Here is a 15460-nt window from a genome sequence, read left to right as displayed (position 1 = left end):
CACCCGCTCATTCCTAATACCTGAAACACCCAGTCTATTTGCAGGCACCAATTCAGAAATGCGGAACGCTCTGAAAAAGGCCAGTGTAAATGCTGTCTTGAACAGTAAAACCTCATAAGCCGAGAAACATATGACTTCAGTCATCCTACAAAGGCCACCAAGGATGTCGTGGGAGATCGGTCTTCTATCATCCACCAAGACTGTTGACCTCCTGTAACCCTTTAGTGCCTGTTTCAAAGAAAAATAGGAAGAACAAGGTTGCAGACCCCTCAGCTTAAAGAAAAAGGAGATACCAGCCAAAGCTTTCGTTACATAACTATATGAGTAGCTTTGCTGCATTAAACTATCCATTAAGGCTAAAAGCCTGTCTTTGGATGGTTTGTTAAAAGGAAAACCTCCCACACTGGCAAAGGACAGCCAACTTCTCCAGGCTGCTGAGTAGTTGGCCCACGTCTTGGGCGCTAAATACCTCTGAATGGCTTCAGATACTTCCTTCATACAACTTCCCACAGATAGTCTGGGCATGGAATGCCTTCTCTGTCCGCTTCTGGAAGCAACAACCGAAAACGGTCCGGACTTCTTTTGCAGTCCGAACAGGGCATACCGCACACCCCTGAATAGCGTACAAACCTATCTGCACTCCCACTCCCCTTTGATCGGTTTTTGACCTCTGTAGCCGCACAGAACACCTTATCCACTAACACCTCGACATCCTGATTACCCAATCCGCCCGCAATCCGCCGAGAAGGGCTCACCAATTCGCTAACGCGAAACGCCCCAAAAAAGGCCAACGAAAAAGCGGCCAAAAACAAAACATCCTCATACATAGAGGAACACACCGACTCCAAGTGTTCCCCCAGCATCAACAAATTCGCAAACGTAATAGGCCGCCTCCCATCCTGCCTCCTGTGCCCCTTCCTGTACCCCTTCATGGCTTGCCGAACCCAAATGTCCTTAGTCAAATCCGACATACCCAGCAGTTTAAACCAAAACGCTACGCCCGCCATCTTCTTGTAAATCGATGACGCGGATTTCCCTGCATCTATATGCCTGGACACAAAGTACAAAACCAACTGCCGAAAATCTGTCTCACCCCCACAACCCCCCGACTCCAAAATTAACTCCGACCACTCCTGCCACACCTTTTGGTATGCGGACCACGTGGACATACTCACTGATCGTTGTATCCACCTTACGGCGATTCCAACGCCAATTCCCAGATCCAATCCGGACACGGCACTCCTTCCTCGTCTGCCTCCGGCGCCAGGGCCCGGAACCTGACCCACTGGAAGCGAGACAAAGAATCAGCTAGGGTGTTATCCACTCCCGGAATATGCACAGCATAGAGAAAAACATTCAAATGCAAGCAGCGCAGCACCAACTGTCTCATCAAACGTATGACAGGTGGCGAAGACGCCGACATGCTATTGATAACCTGCACGACACCCATGTTGTCGCAATTCAAACGCAGTTTTAGGTTCCGGCATGCCTGCCTCCACAATTCCAAAGCCAGCACCACCGGAAACAGTTCCAACAGCACCAAATTCCCTAAGAAACCTGCTTCCACCCACGATGGAGGCCACGGCGCAGCACTCCAATGTCCCTGAAAAAATGCTCCGTAGCCTGTAGATCCCGCGGCGTCAGTAACCAAGTCTAGGTCGAAGTTGCTCACCGGGCCCGACATCCACACTGACCTGCCATTGTACTCGGAAAGGAACAGACACCAAATCCAGAGGTCCTCCCTATGTTCCCTACTCAGCCGGATAAAGTGCGTAGGCGCCCTAACCCCTGCCGTAGCGGCCGACAACCTCCGACAGAAAACCCTCCCCATGGGAATGATACGGCAAGCGAAGTTCAACTTGCCCAGCAGGGACTGCAAAGCACATAACTGAACCTTCTTACAACCATGCACTGCCCTAATCTCCGCCTGTAAATCCCTGAGCTTCCCTTCTGGCAACCTGCACTCCATGGCCACGGAGTCGATTACAATGCCCAGGAAACTCAGCTCCGTCCGCAGGCCCTCAGTTTTATCGGCAGCCAAAGGCACGCCAAACTCTGCCGCAATGTGTTGCAACGTGGACAACAGAATTGCACACACATTGGACGAAGGCGGGCCCACGCAGAGAAAATCATCCAAGTAATGGATGACGGAATCCAATCCAGCCATGTCCCGCACAACCCACTCCAAAAAGGAACTAAATGCTTCGAACACAGCACAAGAAACCGAACAGCCCATGGGCAAACGCCTATCTACGTAATAGCAGCCCTGCCAACAACAACCCAGCAAACGAAAACTATCTGGGTGCACCGGCAACAGCTGAAACGCCGACTCCATGTCAGCCTTAGCCATCAGCGCCCCCCGGCCATAACGACGAACCCAGCGTACCGCCGCATCGAACGAGGTGTAAGAAACCGTGCAGGCCTCGGGGTCGATGAAATCGTTAACCGAACCCCCTTTTGGGAACGACAAGTGGTGTATCAATCTAAACTGGTTTGGTTCCTTCTTGGGAACTACCCCCAGCGGGGACACCACTAAATCGTCGAAAGGAACCTGAGCGAACGGCCCAGCCATCCTCCCCAATGCCACCTCCTTCGCCAATTTTTCAGAGACCACCGCCGGGTGTTGCATAGCCGACTTCAAATTACTCGCAATCGGGGGAATCACAGTCAATGTACACGGGATCCTAAAACCGTCCTGAAATCCAGCGTTGATCAACCTCGCTGCCGCTCTATCCGGGTATCTATTTAGAAAAGGCAGCATCCTTTCCCGCATCACCGGAGTCGTTCCTCTTGTATGCAGGCTCCCCGGCACGCTTTCCTTTCTTGAAGCACTTAGCGAGGGCATGTGCCCCCCCGCATCCCGAACACTCATGCTTAAATCTGCAGCCAACACCGAACTTGCAAGAGCCCTCGTTGAACTGCCAGCACACTCCCCATTTTTTTCCGGCCGGCGGTCCCGAGGAGTTGCTACCCCCGGCCCCCCCTTGAAAAGACTGAGGCGGGGCCCTAGCTGACGCCATGAGCCTCATCCAGAGGCTAATATCCTTATGATCCCAGCGCAAGGCCGGTCGTACCGCCCTGCGCTGTCGAAACTGCTCGTCATAGCGCAGCCATGCGGAGCCCCCGTAAACACGATACGCCTCCCCAATGGCGTCCATGTAACAAAATAACGCCGAGCAGTGTTCAGGTTCTTCTCGCCGACTACACTTGCAAAGACAGCAAAGGCTTGGAGCCAATTGGCAAACGTCCGCGGAATCAGGTGGTAACGCCTTTTTTCTTCGTCCTCCTTCTTCGTATCGTCCGGTTTCACCCTGTCCAGATTAAACTTCTCAAGAGGCAACAAGGAGAAAATCTCCACATATTCCCCTTTCCAAATTTTGTCCCGGACCTCCTGCTTTAAGTGGGCTCCTAACGGTCCCTCGAAGCACACATACACCTCGCAGTGTGCCGCATCCGCGATCCTCACGATGTCAGCTCTCCCAGCTGTCTCCGTGTTCCCTGACACCGCCGCACTCACCTTCTCCACGGCCTGCCCCGCTGTCTGGACCGGCTGCGTCTCCACGGTGGAGGGGCCCTGCTCACTGCCGACGGCTGGCACCATGCCCGCCGTGGTACCGCCCAAAGGGGGCCTCCGTCGGCGTGGTCCCCTGACCACCCTCGAACTGGCCTACCAAAACCGGCAGACCCTCTAGTAATGCCTGTAACAGACCCCCGGCCCCCGGGACCGCAGCCCCACTCCCCACCCGTGGTTGGACAGGACCCGCCAACAGCGTAGCGGGAGGCACCGCCTCCCCCCCCGCACAGCAGCCCCACCCAATAAACCCCGCAACACATTGGCAAAATCAACATTTCCATGGGACTTACCAGGCTGACTGGGCGCTGCTCCAACAGCCGCTGAGCCGACCTCCCCCGCCGCTTGCTCCTCCACGTCATCCGACAATTCGCCCTCAGACCGACTCCCATCGTCTTGACACTCGAGGAGCGGCAGCCCCTCCGGGGAGGGGCTCCTGGATGTCGGGCGCCTCTGCGTCCCGGCCCGATCTTCCGCCGGCGCCGAGCCGGCCAAGCGACAGCGTTGTCCTCCCTCCGAGCACGCAGGTGGGCCGTCTCTGGCACCACTCCTGCCGCGGAAGTCCTGTCCACTTTCTCTCGGTGGCGTCCACCCACCCACTGTGCCGTCCAGAGACCCACAAGCATGCCCCACAGAGGCTGGAGCTGACGCTTCCCTGGTGACCCCCCTCGGCTCATGTGAAGCCGCTGGGGTGCTTGACATGGCCCGCCTGGAGGCCGCCGGCTTCCTCCTCTTCGCCGTGCTGCATGACATCCCACCACTGACTCCCTTTGGCTCCTGCAGAGCTGCAGGCGTGACTGGTCCCGCTGCCACCAGACACGTCTCCTTCCCCTTCCTAGCAGAGCCCCGTGCAGACCTCCCCTCCCTCCCCCTCAGCTCGTGCAGAGCTGCTGGGGGCGACACAAGTGCAGAGTCCCGGTCCCCCCGCCCCACCCACAAGTCCCCATCCCCAACAGGGCTCCTGGCAGCATGTCTGCTCCTTCCCCCTGGCTCGTGCAGAGCCACCGGAGACGATCTGGTCGGGGATCTTCTCCTCCCTACCCCCGGGGAAGCGGCACCATGTAGGCCCGTGGCCCCGCCTCCCGTCACGGGGCCTCGGCGTGCAGGCCGCCCAGGCCCCACCGGGAACGCCGGCTGGTTCCTCTTCACTGGTGGCATTGATTGGTCCCCCCTCGGACTCCTGGCCCCCCGGGAAGGCCCCGCTACAGCCCCGGGAGAGTACCTTGATGGCGGCCTCGAGATCCTGCCCATCCGCCTTTGGCCTGCCATCCGCCCGCTTCCGCCCGCTTCCGCCAGCACCGCCGCTGTATCCAGTCAGGCCCCCTGGATGCCGCCGCCGCTCTGAGTTGCTCCAGCAATGCCGCCGCGTCCGCCATCTTCTCGCTGTGACGAGGAGCAGTGAAAAAACTGCCTCCTCACGCGTTCTCCCTTCCGGACTGACCTTTTGTGACTCCTCCCCCTTTTTAAATGGCCGCTCCCCTCCGTTTTCTCCGCCTACCATCTCTAAACCCCACCTTTTAGTGTGTCACTTGACACACTGTCATGCCCGGCCCTCCTCTACATTCCGCCCAGCTCCATTCTCGCTCCGGTCCTCTCTTTCCACCTCCAGAAGTGCTGCTGGGTCTGGGGGTTGCCAGGAATACCCAACCTGTGACTGCTGAGGCACCTCAGCTCACCGAGTGCCTTGCTGTGTCATTTCAGCTGCAGGCTGCCTTGAGAGGTGCTGCACTGGCTTCCTCCCCTCTGGTTCTGCTGCTGGCTGCTGTACTTGACTCCGCCGACCGCCTTTGTCTGCTGGTGACTGGGAGCACGTCCGCCGTTTCTTTGAGCCGCGACGGCCCCTTGAGGTCTGCTCTCCTCTTCGTCTGCCTCCACAGCCGGCCAAAAACATTCGGGATGAACACTTCTCCTCGTTCTTCCGCAAAGGGGTGGCTCTTTCTCTCTCCTCCCTTCGCCATTAAGACCAGCCTACTCGCCGCCCACTGCTGAGTCTCCGCCTCCATCTTCTTCCAGCTGTACGGCTGAGTCTGACTCTAAACAGCGGCGAAGCCATTCCTCTCCTCCTGCACCGCCCGCCTTCTCCAGGAGCTTCCGCAATAAGGATTCCATTATGAGGAGAGCTCCAATCTTCTTGGTGGTCCACAGGCAAAGAGGAATACCCCTTCACCTGTTAAGCTTCCAGCACATTCCCTTAAACCTGATTGGCCCTATATACAGGTTAATGTATTTGGGTTAATGTCACTTTAAGAGAATGGCAAATTGGGCTGGGGGCGGGGTTAAGGCTCACAAGGCTATTGGTGATATCCCAAATGATCATGTGACCCATGGGGAATGTTCTGGAAAGGGGCTTATTATATATAGGACTCTCTCATAGGTGCACTCACACCTGTTCCCAGCCAGGCAGTGAAGGTGCAACAAGCTTCCCATCCCCCCTTCCCTTGTCGCTAAGCACGTTTATGTGGTCTGTCAACCTACGTGATGTAGGGGGGACTTTGGTGAAAAGACTTTGGTATGCTCGAGTCCTTTAAGACTGAGCTGTATTGAAGTTGATAGTTTCAAAATATAAGAATTTTATGATGCAATAAAATTATCAGAATATGATTATTTATTTATTGATTTGAATATACCAATAAAAGTACAGCGGCCAATTCTTTGCCAATAAGTGTATTGAGTTATTATTTAAATAGGCTATCTAAGTTTTGGTATTCGGGGAGGGTAGGTGCGGCCTGCATTCCCATGCACTCACATGAACGCCATGAAAAATTTGCCAAATCACATAAAACTCCACATCACGCTTGAACTTCTTTTTACACTTATATGCTGGGGCATTGATGGTTACGGTGGACCCAGGATTACACAAGTGGTCGAATTGCTTCTCACCCCTCCTCATCGCCGCACTCGCTTTGTTTCAACAGTCCAGTAGTGGTTGGAGCGTCCTGTGTCCTTCCCTTCACTCCCTCCGTCCAACAGTAACCATGCAAACCCCAAAGCTCTAGATTAGTAATACAATACAATCACCAGATAGCCACGCCCCGACATCTTTCGTCATCAGTCTGTCTTACTCATGGGATTGGCTATCTGAACGGGCAAACTTCCTTTTATTCATTTGGAATCAGCAGTAATGGGCGGATGTCCATTAACCGCACATGCACCCTTCGCGTGTCCCCGTTCCATCAATATGCCAGCATTCACATAGAAGCACATAATGAAACCTCCCAATCGTATTTCCCACTAGTGCCACCCAATACCCGCAAGCAACGCCATCACCCAGCTCCCCAACAATACACTGTGAGAAGCTGGGACATGTCTTTATATTGTGATTTGGCTAATTTTCATGGAGTTCGTGTGAGTGCATTGGAATTGGATGGTTTTATTGGATTAAAGAGTTTACTGAAACTGTATTCCGCTATTGGAGGCTTCTTTCTTCTTGCAAGGTTATATATACACGTATACCATCAAGGAGGGGCTAATGTGTATGGGCTTCACAACTCTGATGATCCTGCTATTATAACTCTGATTAAAGGGTTAAAAGCCTTATCAGCCAATCACGAGAGTGTGAGACTTAATGGCTGGTGAGTGCATTCACATTGGGGACTCACAGTCACTGAAGGTGTGGTGAAGGAATAAACACTTTATTTGGACACTAATTATCATCTTATACGTGGACTATCACTGTTGGACTCTTATATTTATTTTTATAAAAAAAAATTCAGTTTATTTTTTCACTTAAATTAATGTTTTTCTTACCTGATTAAATTCGGGTATATGTGCATGTGTTTTATTATATATTGGTTTACACATTTCAGCACTTTATAGATGTATAGGAGTTTATTCGTGTATGTTTGGTTTGGTATATGTCTCATGTGAGATAAGATAAAATTAGGATTGTCTGCATGCCAGTTTGAAATTCAAGCCATCCAAGGGCAGACTGATTGTACTGAAGTTGGTCCATCGGATGACTTCAGAACAACCAGCCCGTTGTGTTCTTTTGTTGTACAATCACTGCCGGTGGCTATAGCCTCCAGCACTGATCATTGTATTCTGATGGCGGGGAAACCTTCCACTCTCAGAACACAATGACTCCACAAGAGGGATTCTTCCCATCAACACTGACTGTGCTGATGGGGAATCAAGCGATTTTCTTTCCTTCAATCTGTGGAAGAAGAACCGAAAATTGAAAATGTATGTCTAGCCTTAGACCAAATAATACAAAATATCCAGAGAAGACATTTATTGTCCTCCACGTGTCCATTGTCCTTGTCCATGTATGGATGGACGCCCACCATCATCTACTGGAAGGTCAGGTATTATCTTACCTGACTGCATTATATATGTAATACATTCTCTATTTATCATCTCTTTATAAAGTCCATCCAGTTCCACCAATAAAAGAGAAGAAATCCTCCAATCCCATCTACACAATCCTATACCTACAGAGGATCCAGAGGAAGGCCAAATAAAGGACGCTCCAATTTACTCCAGCAGGGGAAATGGGGGGAGGAATGATTGTCTATTCATTGATGATTTATTGGTAGAATAATGGAGAGTATAGGGGTGTCAGAGGAGATTCCTCAATGATCTGAGATGGGAAGAAAACAGAGGAATCCCAGGAAGACCCGGAGGACTCTGATAGATGGAATCTGAATATTTCTGGGATCCTCATAGAGGGATATATGTTATATGAGGGGGAGGGGAGTACACTGTGACCTGACTGGGATCTGTATTCTGTCTGTGCAGGAAAAGTCCAGGAGGAAATATTCACCCGGCCGGGATCTGACCTTCTCATCCCCATCAGAATCCATCTCACCCTCAACCGTACAGATACAGGGAGATGTGACCGGATTATCTGGACATATGAGAAATCTCCTGTAGACTGGAATACAATAGCTCGACACAAGAATTGTGATCCGTCTGATCGCAGATATTTCCCCAATACAAGGATATCAGAGAATGGAAGTCTGATCATATCCAATGTGACTCCGGAGAATGACGGGAGATACCGTGTGTATATAGAGAACTCTACAGAACACCGTATACAGAGAGATGATTACTTCATCCATGTAGAAGGTAAGTCCATCCAACCCCCACCCCCAGTCCTAGCAGCAGGGCCGCTGATAGGGAAATACAACCAGCCCTGTTGTACCGGGCCCAGCCAGCAGGGGAGGCTGAGCAGATTTCTAGCTAAAAAAACTAATTTGCTAAATAACTTTATTAACCTGCACCTACGTGATTTGTGAGGAATATAGAACCTTCCTGGGCCCCATCAGGATAATAGAGGGGCCCAGGAGGTGAGAGAAGAAGAGGGACTTTTTCTCCATTTTCGGGTGGAGGTATACAATCCCCGCTCTGCATCTGTGTACATTGTGCTCCCTGTGTGCTTTCCTGGGCGGATGGATTCAATTCTAATGCGGCTCCTTCCCTCATTAAGTGCCGCACTGCTGCAGCCTGAAGGAGAGACTGAAAGAGAAAGTAATCCCGACACACGTCACACGTCACACGTCACACGTCACACGCCACACATCACACGTCACACATCACACATCACACCTCACACCTCACACCTCACACATCACACATCACACACTGACACATCACACACTGACACATCACACATCACACATCACAACACATCACACATCAAATCACATGACTAGTGTAGCCTGAACGTTCTCCCTATTTTGTACCTTTCACCAAATTCTTTACCCCCTTTAGAAACAAGACCACACCTTTGAATTGGAGTAAACTGGCCACAACAGCCTTTATTAACACAAATAAAAACTCAATCCAATAACACATACATTATATACATAATAATAACTCGTAACATCAACCACATAACATGCCCAGTCTGGTGATCTCTGACGGTGACCCACACTTATAACAACACCCAATCACTGCGGTACACATGTCAATTTTCCCAAGGCCTCCACCTGTGACCGGTCGGAGACAACTTCCGTCAGTGAACCTAACCGTATTCCATCCACCATTCTGGAATACCCCAGAGGGGCCGATCTTTCGATGAGCCCCCCACACCCTCAGATCCCTTCTGAGTAACCATCTACCGACAAACACCGCCACAGCCCAAAAGGGCGACTACCTCAACCTTGCGGGCAACCCCACGCCCGAAGAGCTTTCTTTTACAAAAGTTTTTATTATAAAGTAACAAGATTATGGGTCAATATAATAGGCTTACAGTGGGATGTCGGTACAGGAAGTTTCAGTTGAGTACAATTCAACCCGAAGAGCTTTCTGTATACCTTCCTGAAGGCCCAAGGACCACAGGTCTATCCCCACTTCAGATAGATGAACACCATCCTTCCGCAAATAGAGCCCCACATTAACCTCCAGCTCCCGATGCTGGACGACGATCCCGCCATTCTGCACCACAAACCTCCCCACCACCTTGTTAATCCTAATCCTGGTCTTGTTAATGCTATCAACAGACCTCACCCATCTCCACACTGTTCTGGCCACAATGTCCGACCAGACCAGGATGGTGCCAGGGAAACGCACTCGCAGACATAAAACATCTGCTTTTATATCCGCCAAGATATCCTTCACTTTCCGTACCCCCAGATCGTTCCCTCCCGCATGAGCGACTAGCACATCCGGGGGCCTGTCTCTCAACGCAAATCGCTCAACCTCCCTCATCACTCTCTCCCACTGCATTCCCGGGAATCCTAACCACTTTAAACATGCCTCGCGCCTGGAAATGCCCAGCTGCCTGCCTGCTGGCCTTGCATCACCTCTCCTGGCCCCCCAACACATATAGGAATGCCCTAGGATCCAAACGAGGCGTGCTGAACCTCCATCTGGAACAAAAAAAACACAACAAATAACCAACAACAAGCAACAAAACTCCACATAAGAACAGAGCAAGTGCCTCCAAACCCTACCAACCTGCTCCCAACCCTCTGCTCAGTCCCCATCACTCCCATGCCATCTGCGGCCAGACATAAGGATGGAATCTCCTGGATTCTCAGCGCCCAATCCCGCGTACTATCGCCTCATCCAACCCACATCTGGCAGCCTCTGTGGCCGCCCCAATGCGGAAGGAGTGAGACGCATAGGCCTTGCTATCCAAACCCAAATTCCGCAGACACCGCCGGAACACAGATACAAATTGAAATTTGGAGAGAAACGAACCGTCCTTGTGCTTAAAAAATTAGCCCTGCCCCTCCTGGCCGCACCGCCCTAAGCGCCCGCACTTCCGTCACTGGACACACCGCAGAACCCGGTAATGCAAAAAGTGATACCCCCTGCCTAGTTGGTCAGTCTTTGACTTCCGCAACCTGATACTTACCCGGTCAACACCCACCTGCAGGTCTTGATCCAACAGACCCCCGGCCGCCCCTTTTGACGGACTCACCAACTCCCCAATCCTAAACGCCCCATAGAAAGCCAACAAAAACGCTGCTGTAAACAGCACCGCTTCGTACCTAGAAGCACAGACCGACCCAAGCCGACCACAAATTGCCACCAGGTTCGCAAACATGACTGGCCGCCTCCCATCCCGTCGGTGCTGTTGCCTCCGGTATCCTTTCAATGTCTGTTGCACCCAAAAATCCTTTGTTCCGTCCACTTCCCCCCTCAACTTGAGCAAAAAGGCCAGCCCCGCCAATTTATGATCAAGGGACGCGGGTGCCAACCCCAGTTCCATATTCTTAGCCACCAGGTACAACACTAACCCCCGCTGATCAGAGCCCTGATCACTTACCCCGGCCTCCTGAACCAATCCCAACCACTCCGTCCACACCCTTGAGTAGGCAGCCCAGGTAGCCTCACTCAAAGACCTCCGGATCCAGCCTGCGGCAACTCCAAAGGCAGCTCCCACATCCATGCGGGGCAAGGAGCCCCCGACTCCTCCACACCCGGTGCCATTTCCCTGAACTTGTCCCACTAGAAACGAGAGAGCGAGTCAGCCAATGAATTTTCAACCCCAGGGATGTGCACCGCATACACAAACACATTAAGACTCAAACACCGAAACACCAATTGCCGCAGAAGGCGAATGACCGGGGGTGAGGAAGCCATCGTGCAGTTCATAACCTGCACAACCCCCAAGTTATCGCAATTGGTGCGCAGCTTCAGATTGCAAAAATCCTCCCCCCACAGCTCTAAAGCCAACACCACCGGAAAGAGTTCGAGCAACACCAGGTTTCCCAACATCTCTGCCTCACCCCAGGACTGTGGCCACGGTTCCACACTCCAGCGACCCCAAAAAAATGCTCCGTTGCCCGTAGAGCCCGCCTCGTCGGTGACCAACTCCACATCAAAAATTGCTCACTAGCCCGGACATCCACATTGCCCGCTCGTTGTACGAGGCCAGGAGTTCATGCCACGCCCTTAAGTCTTCCCTGTGCTCCTTCCGTAACCGAATAAAATGGGTAGGCACACTCACCCCAGCTGTGGCCGCCGACAGCCGTCGGCAGAAAACCCAGCCCATGGGGATGATCCTGCAGACGAAATTCAGTTTGCCCAGCAATGACTGCAACGCCCGCAGCTGACCCTTCTGCTTCCCCTGAATCTCCGCAATCCCCCTCTGCAGATCGGCCAATTTATTGCTGGGCAATCTGCACTCCATCGCCCCAGAGTCAATCACTATCCCCAAGAAACTCAACTCTGTCTTATCCTCCGCCAAGGGTACCCCAAACCTGCCTGCGATGTGTTGCAATGTGGAAAGCAGAATCGCACACACAGCGGAGACCGGTGGGCCCACGCACAGGATGTTACCCAAATAATGGATAACCGACCCCAGGCCTGAAACGTCCCTCACCTCCGATTCCAAAAAGCAGCTAAAGGCCTCAAAATACGCGCAGGAAATGCAACAGCCCGTGGACAAATCTGTCCTGCCAGTGGCACCCCAACAGCCGGAAGCTGTCCGGGTGAACCGGCAACAGGCAGAACACTGATTTCACATCTGCCTTCGCCATAAGCGCCCCCCGCCCGTATTTCCGTACCCATCTCAACGCTGCCTCCAATGACGTGTACGAGAGCGTACACGCATCCGGGTCAATGAAATCATTAACCAAACCCTCTTTTGGAAAGGACAAGTGATGGATAAGGCGAAACTTGCCCGGCTTTTTCTTAGGGACCACCCCCAACGGGGACACCACCAGGTTACCCCAAGGCTTAGCCTCAAAGGGCCCCCCCATACGTCCCAACGCTACCTCATTACCCAATTTTGCATCCACAACCCCTGGGTGTTGCAGAGCCAATCGCAAATTCCATGCCACTGGCGGGGTCTCCGCCAATGAACAAGGAATCCTGAAACTGCCCCGAAAACCCGAAGCCAACACCCGCGCCGCTCCAACATCCGGATACTTAGGAAAGGAAGCATCCTTTCCAGATTCACTGGCGTCGTCTCTTTTATGAGCAACATCACCGGCACGCTTTCCCTTCTTGAAGCACCGGGCCAGCATGTGGGCACCCCCGCACCCGGAACATTCGTGCTTCACCGCCAGGCCCCGCCCCTCGTCTGGCCTCATCTCCAGTCCCGCCCACAGTCCAGAACCCCCAGGCCAAAGCCCTCTATCTTCCACTGCCCCCACAGGGAGGCCATGTCCCGAATGTCCCCCTCCCCCGCCCACCACGTGTTGTAGGCCTGGCGCGGAGCCAGCGCCATGACTGCCCGAGGCCCCGCCCCCGACGCCGGTCAGTGGTGTGTTGACTGCCTGGTAACCGGTTGGCTGTGAAGGATCCTCTTTTCCGGGTAAACCGATTGGTCCTCCCCGGGGCTCCTGATTAGACGAGGTAGCCAAGGGGTGGGCCCGGCCGAAAAACGCACCAGGGCCATGACCTCCGCGCTGCGGTGCCTCACCTGGATCCCCGCCATCCACCGACCTCTCCACAAGCTCCCCTACACGTTCCCGAAGCCAGTCCGTGCCCCGTACCTCCGCCGTCCGCCGCAGCTAAACCAACAGCTCGGCCATCTTGGAGGAGCAGTGGAAAAAACTGCCTCCTCCGTCACTTCCCAGACTCAGACTGCTCAACTTCCGTTCCTCCCCTCCTTTTATTTGGCTCCTCCCCTTCCTCTACCAAGCTCTTTCACATCCCACTTCCTCTCATCTCCGCCTTCTCCCTTGTTAACTCCTTCTATCCTCCGTCACCCTGTCATGGCATTCAGTCCTTATTCCGTGCTTCTCTCATCGCACATCACACACACTCACACATCACACATTGCACACACTCACACATCACACATTGCACACACTCACACATCACACACACTCACACATCACACATCACACACACTCACACATCACACACACTCACACATCACACATCACACATCACACACAGCACACACCACACATCACACATCACACATCACACACATCACACATCACACACATCACACATCACACACCACACACCACACATCACACATCACACACACTCACACATCACATCACACACCACACAACACACACACTGACACATCACACATCACACACCACACATCACACATCGCACACATCACACATCACACACACTCACACATCACACACACTCACACATCACACATTGCACACACTCACACATCACACACACTCACACATCACACATCACACACACTCACACATCACACACACTCACACATCACACATCACACATCACACACAGCACACACCACACATCACACATCACACATCACACACATCACACATCACACACATCACACATCACACACCACACACCACACATCACACATCACACACACTCACACATCACATCACACACCACACATCACACACACTGACACATCACACATCACACACCACACATCACACATCGCACACATCACACATCACACACACTCACACATCACACACACTCACACACCACACATCACACACACTCACACATCACACACACTCACACATCACACACCACACACCACACACCACACATCACACATCACACACCACACATCACTCATCACACACACTGACACATCACACATCACACATCACACACCACACACCACACATCATACATCACACACCACACACCACACATCCCACATCACACACACTCACACATCACACATAACCACACATCACACATACTCACACATCACACACACTCACACATCACACACTCACACATCACACACACTCACACATCACACAAGCTCGCACATCACACACACTCACACATCACACACATCACACAAACTCGCACATCACACATCACACATCACACACACTGACAAATCACACATCACACACACTGACACATCACACATCACACACCACACATCACACACCACACATCCCACATCACACACACTCACACATCACACACACTCACACATCACACACACTCACACATTGCACACACTGACACATCACATATACTCACACATCTCACACATCACACACACTCACACATCACACATCACACATCACACATCACACACACTCACACATCACACACACTCACACATCACACACATCACACATCACACACACTGACACATCACACATCACACACACTGACACATCACACATCACACACACTGACACATCACACATCACACACACTGACACATCACACACACATCACACATCACACGCACTGACACATCGCACATCACACATCTCTGACACATCACACATCACACACACTGACACATCACACATCACACATTGTACACACTGACACATCACACATCACACACACTGACACATCACACATCACACATTGTACACACTGACACATCACACATTGTACACACTGAAACATCACACATATCACATCACACATCACACACACTGACACATCACACATCACACACACTAACACATCCCACATCACATCACACATCACTGACACATCACACATCACATCACACATCACACACACTAACACATCCCACATCAC

General features: G+C 52.2%; 1 protein-coding gene across 2 annotated transcripts in view; it reads left to right on the top strand.

Moving 5' to 3' along the window:
• LOC143959457 (uncharacterized) overlaps positions 1–15460 on the top strand; it is a 147269-nt gene that overhangs the window by 115524 nt on the left and 16285 nt on the right. For both annotated transcript variants that reach the window (XM_077468109.1, XM_077468110.1), the window contains one exon: positions 8309–8638. In XM_077468109.1, coding sequence (XP_077324235.1) covers positions 8309–8638 — 330 coding nt within the window. The remainder of the gene's footprint in view (positions 1–8308; positions 8639–15460) is intronic.

The sequence above is a fragment of the Lithobates pipiens genome, unplaced genomic scaffold (assembly GCF_037356315.1).
Source record: "Lithobates pipiens isolate NorthernLeopardFrog02 unplaced genomic scaffold, aLitPip1_a1.2 Scaffold_76, whole genome shotgun sequence".
NCBI lineage: Eukaryota > Metazoa > Chordata > Amphibia > Anura > Ranidae > Lithobates > Lithobates pipiens.
The sequence above is the reverse complement of the archived record's forward strand: the minus strand, read 5'-3'. Positions and strand labels throughout refer to the sequence as shown.